At 25.2% G+C, this 13,165-nt stretch overlaps 1 protein-coding gene across 2 annotated transcripts; it reads left to right on the top strand.

Annotated features, from left to right (window-relative positions):
- The first annotated feature begins 1,067 nt into the window (after nucleotides 1-1,067).
- On the top strand, nucleotides 1,068-7,097 carry LOC132926936 (kynurenine aminotransferase-like). Of its 2 annotated transcripts, none has more exons than XM_060991361.1 (8): nucleotides 1,068-1,299; nucleotides 1,957-2,106; nucleotides 3,456-3,606; nucleotides 3,681-3,917; nucleotides 4,004-4,250; nucleotides 6,270-6,623; nucleotides 6,741-6,904; nucleotides 6,974-7,097. In XM_060991361.1, coding segments are annotated over exons 1-8 (1,386 nt in total). In that variant the 5' UTR covers nucleotides 1,068-1,297; the 3' UTR covers nucleotides 7,055-7,097. The 2 variants fall into 2 exon arrangements, with proteins under 2 accessions (XP_060847344.1, XP_060847345.1); XM_060991362.1 differs by having other exon boundaries at nucleotides 1,068-1,295.
- The last annotated feature ends 6,068 nt before the right edge of the window (nucleotides 7,098-13,165 follow it).

Genomic DNA, 13,165 nt, shown 5'->3' on the forward strand with positions numbered 1-13,165 from the left:
TGCCTCCGTTACAATGGCACCTGGGCCGCGTGAGCGAAATATTTCCGGGTAATGACGGCGTGGTACGAGTCGCAACAGTCAATACACGGAGTGGACCGAGGAAGAGAGCGGTGAGGTTATTATGTCTATTACCAATACAAGATAATGATGAATCAAACCCCCCCCCCCAAAAAAAAAAAAATTGTATATTATTTTCAGTGTATTATTAAACCAATTATTGTAATTTTTGTATTTATGTTATGTTGAGTTAACGAAATTATTTATTATGTATTATTATTTATATTATTTCAATAACCCTTTTGATTGTGGGCTAAATTTACCATTTATTAATTTCATATGTTTTATTTAATTTATTTTGTTCTATTTGATGACTGTGACCTTAATTATTTTATTATATTATGTTTATTAAGACTATGCTTCAAGGTGGCCCCTATGTTCAATGTACAATAATATCTAATGTGCATCAATATTATCATTTATCTATATCGCCTTGGGTCGGGTATAAAGCAGGCACGGGTCGTCAGTACTTATCTAACGTTGCGTCGGTGACAATACCGTCAAATCGCGACAGTCACCTCATTAATGAAAAGTGCTCTTGTGTCAATTTATTATAATTATTCAATTATTATATGAAATTATTATTATCCAATATAACATTTTTATACAGTCCACTGGGTCTTTTTTTTTGTATTCAATTACATCCTAAGTCCAAACACCTATATTTGACATTTTTACTTAATCAAATTCCGTCCACAAACAATTGAGTATTTAAATTATTTTATTTTATAAATATTAAGTCTTAATATTGTACACACATTTACCGTTTACCGTAACTTATTTTTATCTTTTCAATCGACAATATTATTGCGCATTATTAATTTAATTGAAATTTTTAATTGTATTGTACATTATTAACATTATAAATCAATATGCCTAGTCAACAATTTAGATATTAGGTATCTACTTATTATAATTGTATGCTTATTGTCCATAAGTCACAATTATTTTAATATCGATGGACATCGCTGATGTGATTTTCCACAACCGCGCACATTGGTAAACAACTGCGTTTATGTAACCGATCCTACTCGTAATTGACTTTTTTGTTATTCATTGATAATAATATTATATATATTACGTTTTATCTTTTTGGGTCATTAACTCGTAACAGTTTATCATGTTTCTATGAAATGTTCCAATCGTTTACGTACCTAGTCACCTATATATTATATTAGGTACGTTCAAGCATCAAACACGCTAGCAGCAGACAGTGTATTTTGTTGTACTGTGAACCAGTATGTAAGTTCTTTAAATTATTTAACTCAACTATTTTATACGATTTAATGTTTATAACTTCCAATATTTATTTAGAATAAATAATATTATATATTTATTATTTATACATTATACCAAGAAACAAATGTAAATATAATATGGGTATTATTCGATATAATATTTCCAAGTATTACATGCATAAGAACTTGCCCTAAATATTTCTTAAAGTATTAAGGATTTTCGAAATTTTTGGTTATCTATATTATATTTTATAGAATATTATTTTGGTTTGTGAAAATATTACAAACATTTGGTTTTCAAATTATCACTCCAATTTGTATTTGATAATTGAAATCAAAGTCTACGTTTGAAATAATGACGATGTCGTATAATTTAATAAAAATTATTATTCGATAATATTATACAACAACATTTCTAGGAAAGTATTCTGTCGAAGATGACAAAAATAATAATTAGAATTTCATTTATAAAAATAATTAAATAATACAAGAGCTCTTCGATATTAAAAATAATAGTTCTGTAAATTTAAATAGAATTTATTGATTGATAAATGTTTTATTTTCTATTGTTTTATTACAAAAATTATTAGTATATAAATACAATTAATTAATTAATACAAATTAATACAATAATTAATTATAAGTTGATATTTGTTTAAAGGGTAATTTTATTTGCAAGAGCTAATGTTTTCCCAACCATTACTAATTGTTTATTAAAGAAAAAATTATCGACATCAGTTAACATGACCTCAAAAATAATTGACAAATTTAAGTTACCATCTCGCCATGAACCAGGTGTATACAATGTATGGTAAGTATTTGTTGCTAATTTACGATAAGAAGCATATTGAAGCCTATATCTGCTTTTTACTTATCCGATTTAAAAATTCTACAGCTATAGTCTACATTTATATACAATTAGAAATAATTAATAAATAATATATGAAATAAACAAAATGGGCATTAACCAGTTACAAAGTAAAAAATATATTAAATTATTTTCTAGTTTACCTACCAAATAAATTAACTAGATAAATAAAAAATCCATTTTCTCAGTTAATTTGAAAAATAATTAAAGTTAAAGTTAAAGTAATGTTTATACATATATGTGATTACAATAGCTAAAACTAATTATTTAGTTATCATTTTCTAACAATTCCAACGGCAAACGAAGTTGAATATCTTGGTCTAATTCTAGATAAACGCCTAACCTGGAGCCCACACATACAAATTAAACGTAAAACTGTTAGCTCTAGACTTCATATCCTTAGACTACTCTTAAAATCCAAGCTTTCCCTATCCAATAAACTTATCATATATAAGTCAATAATTCGACCAGTTTAGACATACGGTATTCTGGTATTCAATTATGGGGCACTGCAAAGCCATCCAATACCAAAACGTTTTATGCGTTTCAATCCATCTGCCTACGAGTAATAACATCCTCCCCTTGGTACTTCACAAACAATAATCTTCACAAAGACCTAAAAATTCCTACGCTCAATCAATTAGCAAAATTATATTACTTTAAATTTCACACCAACTTAAACTCTCACAGTAACCTATTAATAAAACAACTATCTTCCAACTCACTTTCTGGTAATGTACGTAGAAAACACAAAAGACAGTGGCCTAGAGACCTACTAAAGTAAAAATTATAATAATACTTAAAATGTACCCGGCCGAGTGGTACTGCTGAGTGCCTGCCCATAAATGTTAATTTCCTGTCACTAATCATTATTAGCTATCAAATCAAGTTATTATTTCGTTTAAATATTGTAAAATTAATGTAATTACAGATTTAGCCTAAACTAAACTTGGTTTAATTATTTAGTTATTACAAACGTATTATTTTCTAAACCACTATAAAGCTAATAAGCAATAACAATAAATGGCGTAGGATGCAATCTTAAAAGAAAATTTAGTTAAAAAAATGAAAGTTACACAGTCAAAAAAATGTATGACCTAAATGCTAATAAAAAAAATGTATTCATATCTTTTTAAATTAGTTTAGTTATTATTTTTCTTGGTAAGTATTACTTTACATTTTTCAGTTAAATATATTTTGCCTACCTTTAAGGAATTACACACACTTTTTAAATGTCAATAAGACTTCTAATGAATCTAAAAGACAAACAGTTAAACAGTTAATTTTTACAGGATTGAATTTAGTCAATTAGCTGTAACTACAAAATGTTTGAATTTGGGACAAGGATTTCCGGATTATGACCCACCATCAACTTTTTCAAATTTCTTATCTGAAGTAGCTACAGAAAAGAATTCATATTTCAATCAATACACACGTGGATTTGTAAATTATAATATTTAAAAATAAAATAACATAACATATGTATTATACATAAAAAATTCTTTTTTAAATTCCAGGGACATTTACGTTTAGTGAGAGCTTTATCTAACTTATATTCACAATTAATTAATCGAAAAATTGACCCCGTAAACGAAATATTGGTGACCGTTGGAGCGTATGAAGCGCTTTATTGTGCCATACAGAGTAATATAGAGGAAGGCGATGAAGCAATTATCATTGAACCATTTTATGACTGTTATGAACCCATAATACGTACTGCTGGAGGCACTCCTAGATTTATACCATTGAGAAACGTGAGTAAATTATAATAAACATAACAATATTGATAATAGATTATTCACAATAATTAATTTGTATATATTATGTTGTTTGTATAAAGACCAGGCCGAATGCATCATTGCCAAAAGCAAACGATTGGAAGCTTGACCCCAAAGAACTGGAATCATTATTCAACTCCAAAACCAAACTCATCATCATTAATACACCACATAATCCACTGGGAAAAGTATTTGATTATGATGAATTAACAATGATTGCAAATTTGGCCAAAAAACATAATGTACTAGTTATTTCTGACGAGGTATATGAGTGGTTGGTGTACGAACCAGCTAAGCACATAAGAATGGGTAATTTAATTTTGTATAGTGTTATTTTTTTATGGCTTTATGCAATTATAATATAAGTTATAAGTAATAACCAAAGCTACCACAAAGAAGAGGCGATTGGAACTGAAGTACATGGAGTTCATTGAAATTATAATTTTTAACTTTTGAAATTTTGATATACTAATTTTATACTAAATAAAATTGTATGATAGGTACATATTACATATTACATATATTCATATATTTTATATATATAAATATAAAACATTTTATTTCTGACGAGGTACCTACAGAGCCGTGCCGTGTGGGGGGCTAGGGGCATGCACCCTGGGCGTATAGTTTAAAGGGGCGTCAAAAAAATTGAAATGCATAATGATAAATAAAATAGGGGGCAAATTTTTTTAATATATTTAATATTTTAATTAGGTACCGTACATATATGGCTATAAGAGTAGTGGTTGGTGTACAAACCAAATAATCATGTAAGAACGAGTAATTGAAAGTATTATTCTTTATTAAATCATAAAAGTCTTAAAAAAAAATAGGATGGTTTTTGGTAGAATTTATTATTGGGGAGATATCTATTTGAGTGGAGTACAAGTATAAAATATCTAACACTCAATTAAATGAATATTATTTGATAATAGTACTTTAACTGAGTTTTTTATGATATATAACTATATTTATTTATTTAATTTAAAAAGCTCACAGAAACTTGAATATTCCACTAATAGGTCTTATATTACCATTTTCTGTAAACAAATATAATAGTGTACTAATTTTAAGATATTTGTAGACATTTTTTATTGTATTTAGTTTTATTTAGATAGGTACATATTATGTTGATAAAATTATTATTTATGTATTATTTCTCAGTCAAAAAGGTGTGAAATGGAATGCAAAATTCCTTGTAAGTTGTTATTATAACAATTAAAAAACGTTAAAACAGCATTTTTAGGTGAAAAAATACTTAGCTTACAAGTTAAGTTGTAACTCATAACGTTTAGATATTTTTCTTAGATATTAATTCTACTGTTTTAGATTTTTTTAAATAAATATTGAATATTTTTTCATGATTTAGGTACTAAAACTAAACAATAATGAAGTCTTGATGGGCATTTCAACAATTAGATCGTATAAATTTAAATCTTCCATTAAATTTGTACTTATTATATTAATATAGCGTAATTCTTGATTACAGCTTTGATCTATATTTTCTATTAATTTAACAAAATAAATAATTTATCATTGCCTTAAAATTACATATATTTTCTTTAAATTTAAAATCTATTGAAGTTTAACATAAACTGTATTTGCTAACATAATTTTTTTAGTGAGATCGAGAACAATGTAATTAATAATTACTAATTATAGGTATCTAAATATTAAAAATAGACTTTTAAAAAGTAAAAAATACAATAATCAAAGTAACCAACCTAGCTAAGTAAGAACCATTGCCATTTGTTATTTGTAGTGCATATAAGGCGAAGAACATGATGTAAAATATTTAATTTTTAAATTTTTTATATAATAATGTAAAATATGAATTTAAAAAGTTATAGCGGGCACTGTATAAAAATTATTAGTAGGTAAATTAATAGATAGTATTAAATAAGTTATTTTAAATCTTTAACTTAATCTTAAATAATTAAGTAGGTATTAACATTTCACATACATACTTATTATAAAATATAATATATATATTGATTTTAAAGTAAAAACAATGTAATTTTTAAACTAAAATGTTTACATTTTTAGTATAAATAATTCTTCGCGAAAATAATTTGGGTACAATTTTTAACATAAATTTAAATTCCAAAAATACATATTTGTATTATTACTAGTATAGCTACATAAAAATTAAAACTAACTGTAATAAATTCATTCTTATTGATTGGATTGTTATCATTTTTACATTTGAAAAAAATCTTTTTATAATATTTTGATAGAATGTCCGTTTAGTTGATTAATATATAATACGAGAAATTTGGTAAAATATCATTTTTAATTTAAAAAAAAACCAAATTTGTTTGTTTTTAGCCACACTCCCTGGCATGTGGGAAAGAACAATTACAATTGGATCTGCTGGCAAAACATTTAGTATGACTGGTTGGAAACTTGGATGGGCATATGGTCCGGCTAATTTTATAAAAAATATGTGTGTTGTTCACCAGACTGCAATTTATACATGTGCAACAACAGTCCAGGAAGCTACTGCAAGAGGATTTGAATACGAGATCAATGCCCTTAATACGCCACAGAGTTATTTTCAAAACTTGTCAAAAGAGTTGAAACCAAAAATGGAATATCTATTTAAAATATTACAAGACAATGGCCTAAAACCAATTATGCCTGATGGAGGGTATTTTATGATTTCAAACTGGACGAACTTTGGTTGGTATATGAATAATCATAGTGTTGACCATTGTATTTAAGATATTAATTGTTGTAATTATTTTTTTTCTAATTTGCTGTGTTTTTGTTTTTTTTTTTTTATATTTTATTATTTAGAAAACAAATTAGATTTAACTTCAGAAACTGATAAATACAAGGACTTCAGGTTTGTAAAGTGGCTATCTAAAAATGTTAAACTTCAAGGAATACCGTTCTCAGCATTTTACTCGGAACCACACAAAAATATGGCTGAAGATTATTTGCGATTTTGTTTTTTTAAGGTAATTTTTAATTGGGTTTTATTCTTTTTTATTTGGAAATTTTAAATAAAAATCTATTTTATTTAACAGAAAGATGAAACTTTGAAGAAAGCAGAAGAGATTTTAACAACATGGACGCACAATTTATCAAAACAAAAATCTAAACTTTAAAATACTTTGTAAAAATTATAATAAAAAAAAGATTAATCATAAATATTATTCATGAGAAAAATTCCTAATATCTTACGATGGTAAATTTATCCAATTCCATTTATATCACTTATAACGTTGACTATTTATAGAGCTCATCTTTTAAGTTTTAACTGAAGAATACAATTAATAAATATGTAGGTATTTATTTTTATTAGTTTGATGCAAGGGTACCTATCATTTCAGTTTTTTTATTATTGGTGCTTACATTTTTGTAGGCCATTTACAACCATTACCAGGCTATAATCATGGTCACTTTTTCTTTGTGTGTGTGTGTGTGTGTGTGTGTGTGTGTGTGTAAGGGGTTTCAAAAGGTATATTTCTTTATTTTTCCACCTGTTATCTTAATTTAACAACTTAAATTTAATTTAATAATAACCCATTGAGTTTATAAAAATAAAAACATTTATTACCATAAAACAATATTTTTGGTGGGTTAATGAAGGTAGTTTAAAAAAAGTTGTTGATGTAAATTCACATCTCACACTCCCCCTTCAGTTTAAATGACGCCCTTAGTTTGATACCATCGACATATTTATCACTTAAAATTTTGCTTAGTAAAAAATGCTTATTAGTTTTAATGCGGTTTATACTAAATGTAATACATATAAATTTATATAAAATATATAAATTCTAATATGAATAGTAATAATACTTATCTAAACATCAATATATAATATAATATATGAACCAGATATTTACAAATTTGTGGAATTCCCCCCCCCCTCCGGGACGAATTTATATAAAAGTTACGCTGTGCTTAAGGCTTAAGTAATAAGTAATAACTTATTACGATATAATATACTATAGTTATTATGATAACTTATTAAAAAAAGTTCTACTGATGAGAATAAACTCCAACAAAATTGGTGAGTGTTCCAATAATATTCATGAAAACAAAACCAAAATTTGTATACGAGAAAAAATTCACAACTAAAAAGTTACGATATTGGGGACTGTAGTATAGTTAACAGTACGCATTAAATTAAAAGTGCAAAATGCTAAAAGACAAACAGTATCTAATTATTATCAACATTTCCTATTTTATACAGTTATTATTTTGTAATTCACTAAAACATTATGATTAATTTCAAAAATTCAATACCGCAAATTATGTTGTAGCCAAAAATCCAAAATAAAATTTACTTAGAGACTTAACATTTTTACTAAGTATTCATGTAAGTATTTACTTAAAATTATATAGGTATTTTTCAATATATTTTGGGTTTTTTCTGTTTTAAACGTTTACAATTTTTTTTCGATTGATGTAAGATTAAATTATTTTTAGTGAGTAATAATCTTTGGAATTTTTTATTTATTGTTACTAGTATTTTTTTTCAAAAATTAACAGTTATTGTAATTGTTATCTTTGATTTAAGCATTTAATGTTAAAATTTTAACAAAAATGTACAAAATCGATTTGTAATTTATTTATTTTAAATTCTTATATTAATTGCTAAGCCTTGAATATTTAATGTAGGGTTTTCACAATATTTCTTACAAAAATTGAAAAATTAAGTTAAATGCAACTTTTTATGAGCATTTGAAGTTGGTTAATATTTTTATGACCTACACATGGAAAAAATAAATAACCATTAAACGATTTTAGTTTTTTGTTGTACTTATCTTCGAAAGTATTAACCTTAAAAACTTGATATATTCTACTTTTTTCTATTTGGCAGTTAAAATATGAAATATAATTTTCTATACTTGATGACATTTTGTAAATATTTAGACTAAATTAATGTAATTTATATAAGAAATTTTAAGTTTTGAATATTGAAAAAAAAATTATGCTTGACCAGTTGGCCAAAATGCTTAAAAAATTAATACAAAATAATTGATAATTTGTCCTAATAAAATATTAAAAATACGAAGGAGCAATTTTAAATATTTAAAGTTTTAACGTCGAATAAACTTGTTATAATTACCAACATTTTATTATTGATTTTTATTTTAGTTGAAAATGTATCAAATGTTTATATTAATAGCTAATAGTCTTGAAAAGGTTCACATAATGTTTATTTTTTGGTAGAAAACTATAAGTCTAAGAAATACAAATGCACAATATTTTTATAGACACTTGAAGTTTAACTTCAACAAAATTGGATATTTAAATAAAACATTTTAATTTAGTTAAGTTATAAAAAAAATATTAGGAATAAGGATTTGATTTGAAACAGTTGAAAATTTTCATTTATTTCTATATTAATACAATTACATTTTCCAAAATATTTAAATTCTCTAATTATTGCCTTTTTATACTAAGAATAAATTCACATAATTCAACCTTAAGTCGGTACTACTCTCAAAAACGTCCTATTAACCATGATTGTTTAGGTATATTAGATATTAGGTTTATAGGTATCGTATATTATAATTTTTAAAAATAAATTTTTTTATAGTGATAAATAGTTATATTATAATTATTTTATACCTATATATAAATTATATAATGATAAATTAAAGTTTAAAAATATTATATTTCTTACGATATCAATATTCCAATATTCAAAACTATTATATTAATTTCAGCATCAATCTGACTATCAATATGAATCGGTTTAGAACTAAATTTATTTTCTATTATTTCAATTCGAAACTTTAAATCATCAATTTATTCTAAGCTACAATACAATATTTTTTAATTTAAACATTTACCTCAATATTTTATTTTATTTTTTTTAATTAATAAAAAATTCCTATTTATAAACAATAATAATATATTGCTAATTCATGTTCGTGTTTGTAGTATTTTTTTAAATTAATATGAAATATATTTTTTTTATAACACTTTTTTTTAATTTGGTTTATTTTACTTTAATGGTTTTTTAAATTTAGAATTGAATAGTTTTATTATAAATTTACTTTTTTTAATATGTATAAGAGCTGAGAGCAACCAATTAAAAGCAATTTTTAATATTATATTCTATCATTTTGATTGCATATTTATCCAAGTTTATAAATAAATACCTACTTTAAAAGCTCTAGCTCATTTCTGTTTATGACTAATGACTAATGTCTAATGTCTATATTCATTTAGAGTACCTGCTGTCAATATTATTTATATAATAATAGATGTACATAAAATATAAATATTTTTAATTAATTTCTATTCAGACTAAACAACAAAATAGTGGTATTTAAAGTTATATTTATCTATAGTACCTACTTCAATATCTTTGCTACTGGCATGTAGTATTTAGTTAAATAATTATCATAAAGTTATTTACATCATACACTTATTCACATAGATATCATTTTACTATTATTAATTAGCTGTGATGTCGCCCAACCCACCATAATTGAAATATATTCCAATCCTATGTTTGCACACTAATTGTTGTATTCAATTAAATAATTAATTAAACTTATGTAAAACTCACGCGTGTGGCTCGTGACATTATTATTGTAATATTTTATTGACACTCCGCATTGCCACTAACAGTATAAAACTAACATTAAAATAAAAAAAAACACTCGGTTGATGATGGATTTATATTAAAGTAGTGTAGGTATTTAGGTACACTATACAAATATTTGAGAGTTCTGAAAATAAACTCTTTGTTCGTTGCTGTAAACCATGTTTAATAATTACACTAATTGCAGTGTTAGATGTCACGACGACTATAACAACTATAAATTTAACCAAAAGCCCTTTTTATACCACTCTGACGCCTCAAGCTTACAGAAGAAAACAGTCAGCTGACTGCTCTTAACTTGATAGGATTATGTGCAACAGCGCAACACATTTTAAGGAAAAAATAAAGACAGAAAAGACGAGGAAACAGCGTTAAAAATGTATTGCATTATAAATAATTATTTTTAATTATTTAATATTCGTATTTCGTATATATTGGTTAAATAAATTAAATCTATGCTTTAATAAATATGTTTTAATTGAAATTTTGTTTTTAAACTAAAATCTATGTAATGTGTGATTTTAATTTTATGAAGTAAATATATTTATATTACAAATATATCTATTAAAATAAAAGTACTTAAAAAAAGATAACTTAAATTTCGGGAAAGAACAAATAATTGCATAAGATATCATTATAATATAAGATAGGTATAAGATATAGGTACTATAACTATTATAATAATTTTTAAAGTTTTAAGACAATACCTACTAGATGTATCAATAATAAGGGTGCGAATAGCTTTAAGTCAATTTTAATATATATTTTAATAACTAAAATCGTTATTTTTCATTTAAATATTCAATTTTGTAAACATATACCTACTTATACAAATGTACATAAGTTATTTATACAATTTAACACGAATAATTACCATTATTCTATTGACAGATGATTGACCGAAAACTTGTAGGTAGGTATATGGGCATATGGCAAAGGTGGCCAACCAGTCGATCGCGAGATGAATTTGAGTCGATCGCAACACCCTTTCGCATTTTCTTGTATTTTTGTATTCCACGAATATAAAAATTATATTTAGAAAAAAGCAATAAATAACTATGAAAAACGAGATTATACACAGATATCGAATAAAAGAAGTGTAACATGCATGTACATATATAATATTGTATATCTAATAAGTATCAAGTACCTACCCTAGGTAGGTAAAACTGAGTTGATATTTGATATTAAAATTATTTTTATTATTTTTTCACTATACTTTTATACCTATGTATATTGTATAAATATATTATTAAATATATATATATATATATACCTACTATATTAAAAACAAACTTTACCGTATACGAGCCTAATGATGAACTAAAATTGCAAGCTGCTTGGAATAAAGTAATAATATATACTTATAGTAGCTACTATAGCTATAGTGTTGCATTGTACCTAATATATAATATTATACATCCACGTCAATTTTTGTTAAATATATTCCCTTTACGACAAAAGCATACGAATATAATATGATTATTTTTTACTTGGTCACGAAAATAACAAGACATCAACCCAGTGGCGCAACTTAATAATAATAATAAGGGACTCATGTGAACATTTTCGGACCGCGGCCCTTACCTAATAATAAAAATTAAAAACAGTTACCTATACCTTATTATAACTTTAAAAAATATTGTTTTTCCACATGTCATAATTAATATAATTATTAGTTAAATTTATTTTTTTCATAAAATTTAACTCTTTTTGTTTTTACGGCAGCAAAGTCATTAATGATTTTGTTTGTATCCAATTCATAAAGTTATCAGATAGTAATACAAAAATTCTATAGATAGATAGTTTTTTATGTCTTTTTATCGTCAGACGCATAATATTGTTACGAGTCAATATAGTCATGACTTACACACTACACAGTACACATACCAACATAATTATACATAAATATTAAATACATAATAATAAAAAAAGTTTCAAATTTTCAATTATAGTCTACTCTATACTCGCATTCCGGTACCTCAGGTACCTGTACTACTGTATTAGTGTACCTATAGTCTGTACCTATTACGATACACTTAACTGATTTCTCACATGGGTACTCGTAATTTGAATTATTCTCTAAAAGAGTAAAGACATAATTATTTATTATATTAAAACAAATAATATAATATATGTATATTATAGATTATAGTAGGAATATCGTACATGCAATTTATAATCTAGGGGCACCTCAAAACCGGGGGCCCCTGTTAATTGCACACCCTGCAACACTGCTGATAATTGCGACACTGCGATCAACCGACTCATCAAATTCCTACCTATATCCGTGTACATTGTAATTTGTAGCTGTACTTTTAAAAATATCCAAATATTTTTGTTCCTCGGAAATATATTTATGTAATAAAATGGTATAGTCAACGCTATCTACAAATCTATCACGGCAAAAATCTCAAATAATAAATAAGTAAAATAACGTGACAAATTCGTGCGTATGGCCGCAAATAATGTATATTTTACTCACTGGAAGACGAAAAAAGTATGTATTGAGTACTGAAAAGTTCCATTATTTGGTAAAGGGTTAAGATTTAGGACTGTTAAGAGGATTTCAGCGTAAATGTTTGTTTTTTTTACTCTGACCTACTCGCAATATAGCGAAATTGTGTTCAGCAAAACTAGACCGTAATTA

Source organism: Rhopalosiphum padi, chromosome 3 (assembly GCF_020882245.1).
Source record: "Rhopalosiphum padi isolate XX-2018 chromosome 3, ASM2088224v1, whole genome shotgun sequence".
Lineage (NCBI taxonomy): Eukaryota > Metazoa > Arthropoda > Insecta > Hemiptera > Aphididae > Rhopalosiphum > Rhopalosiphum padi.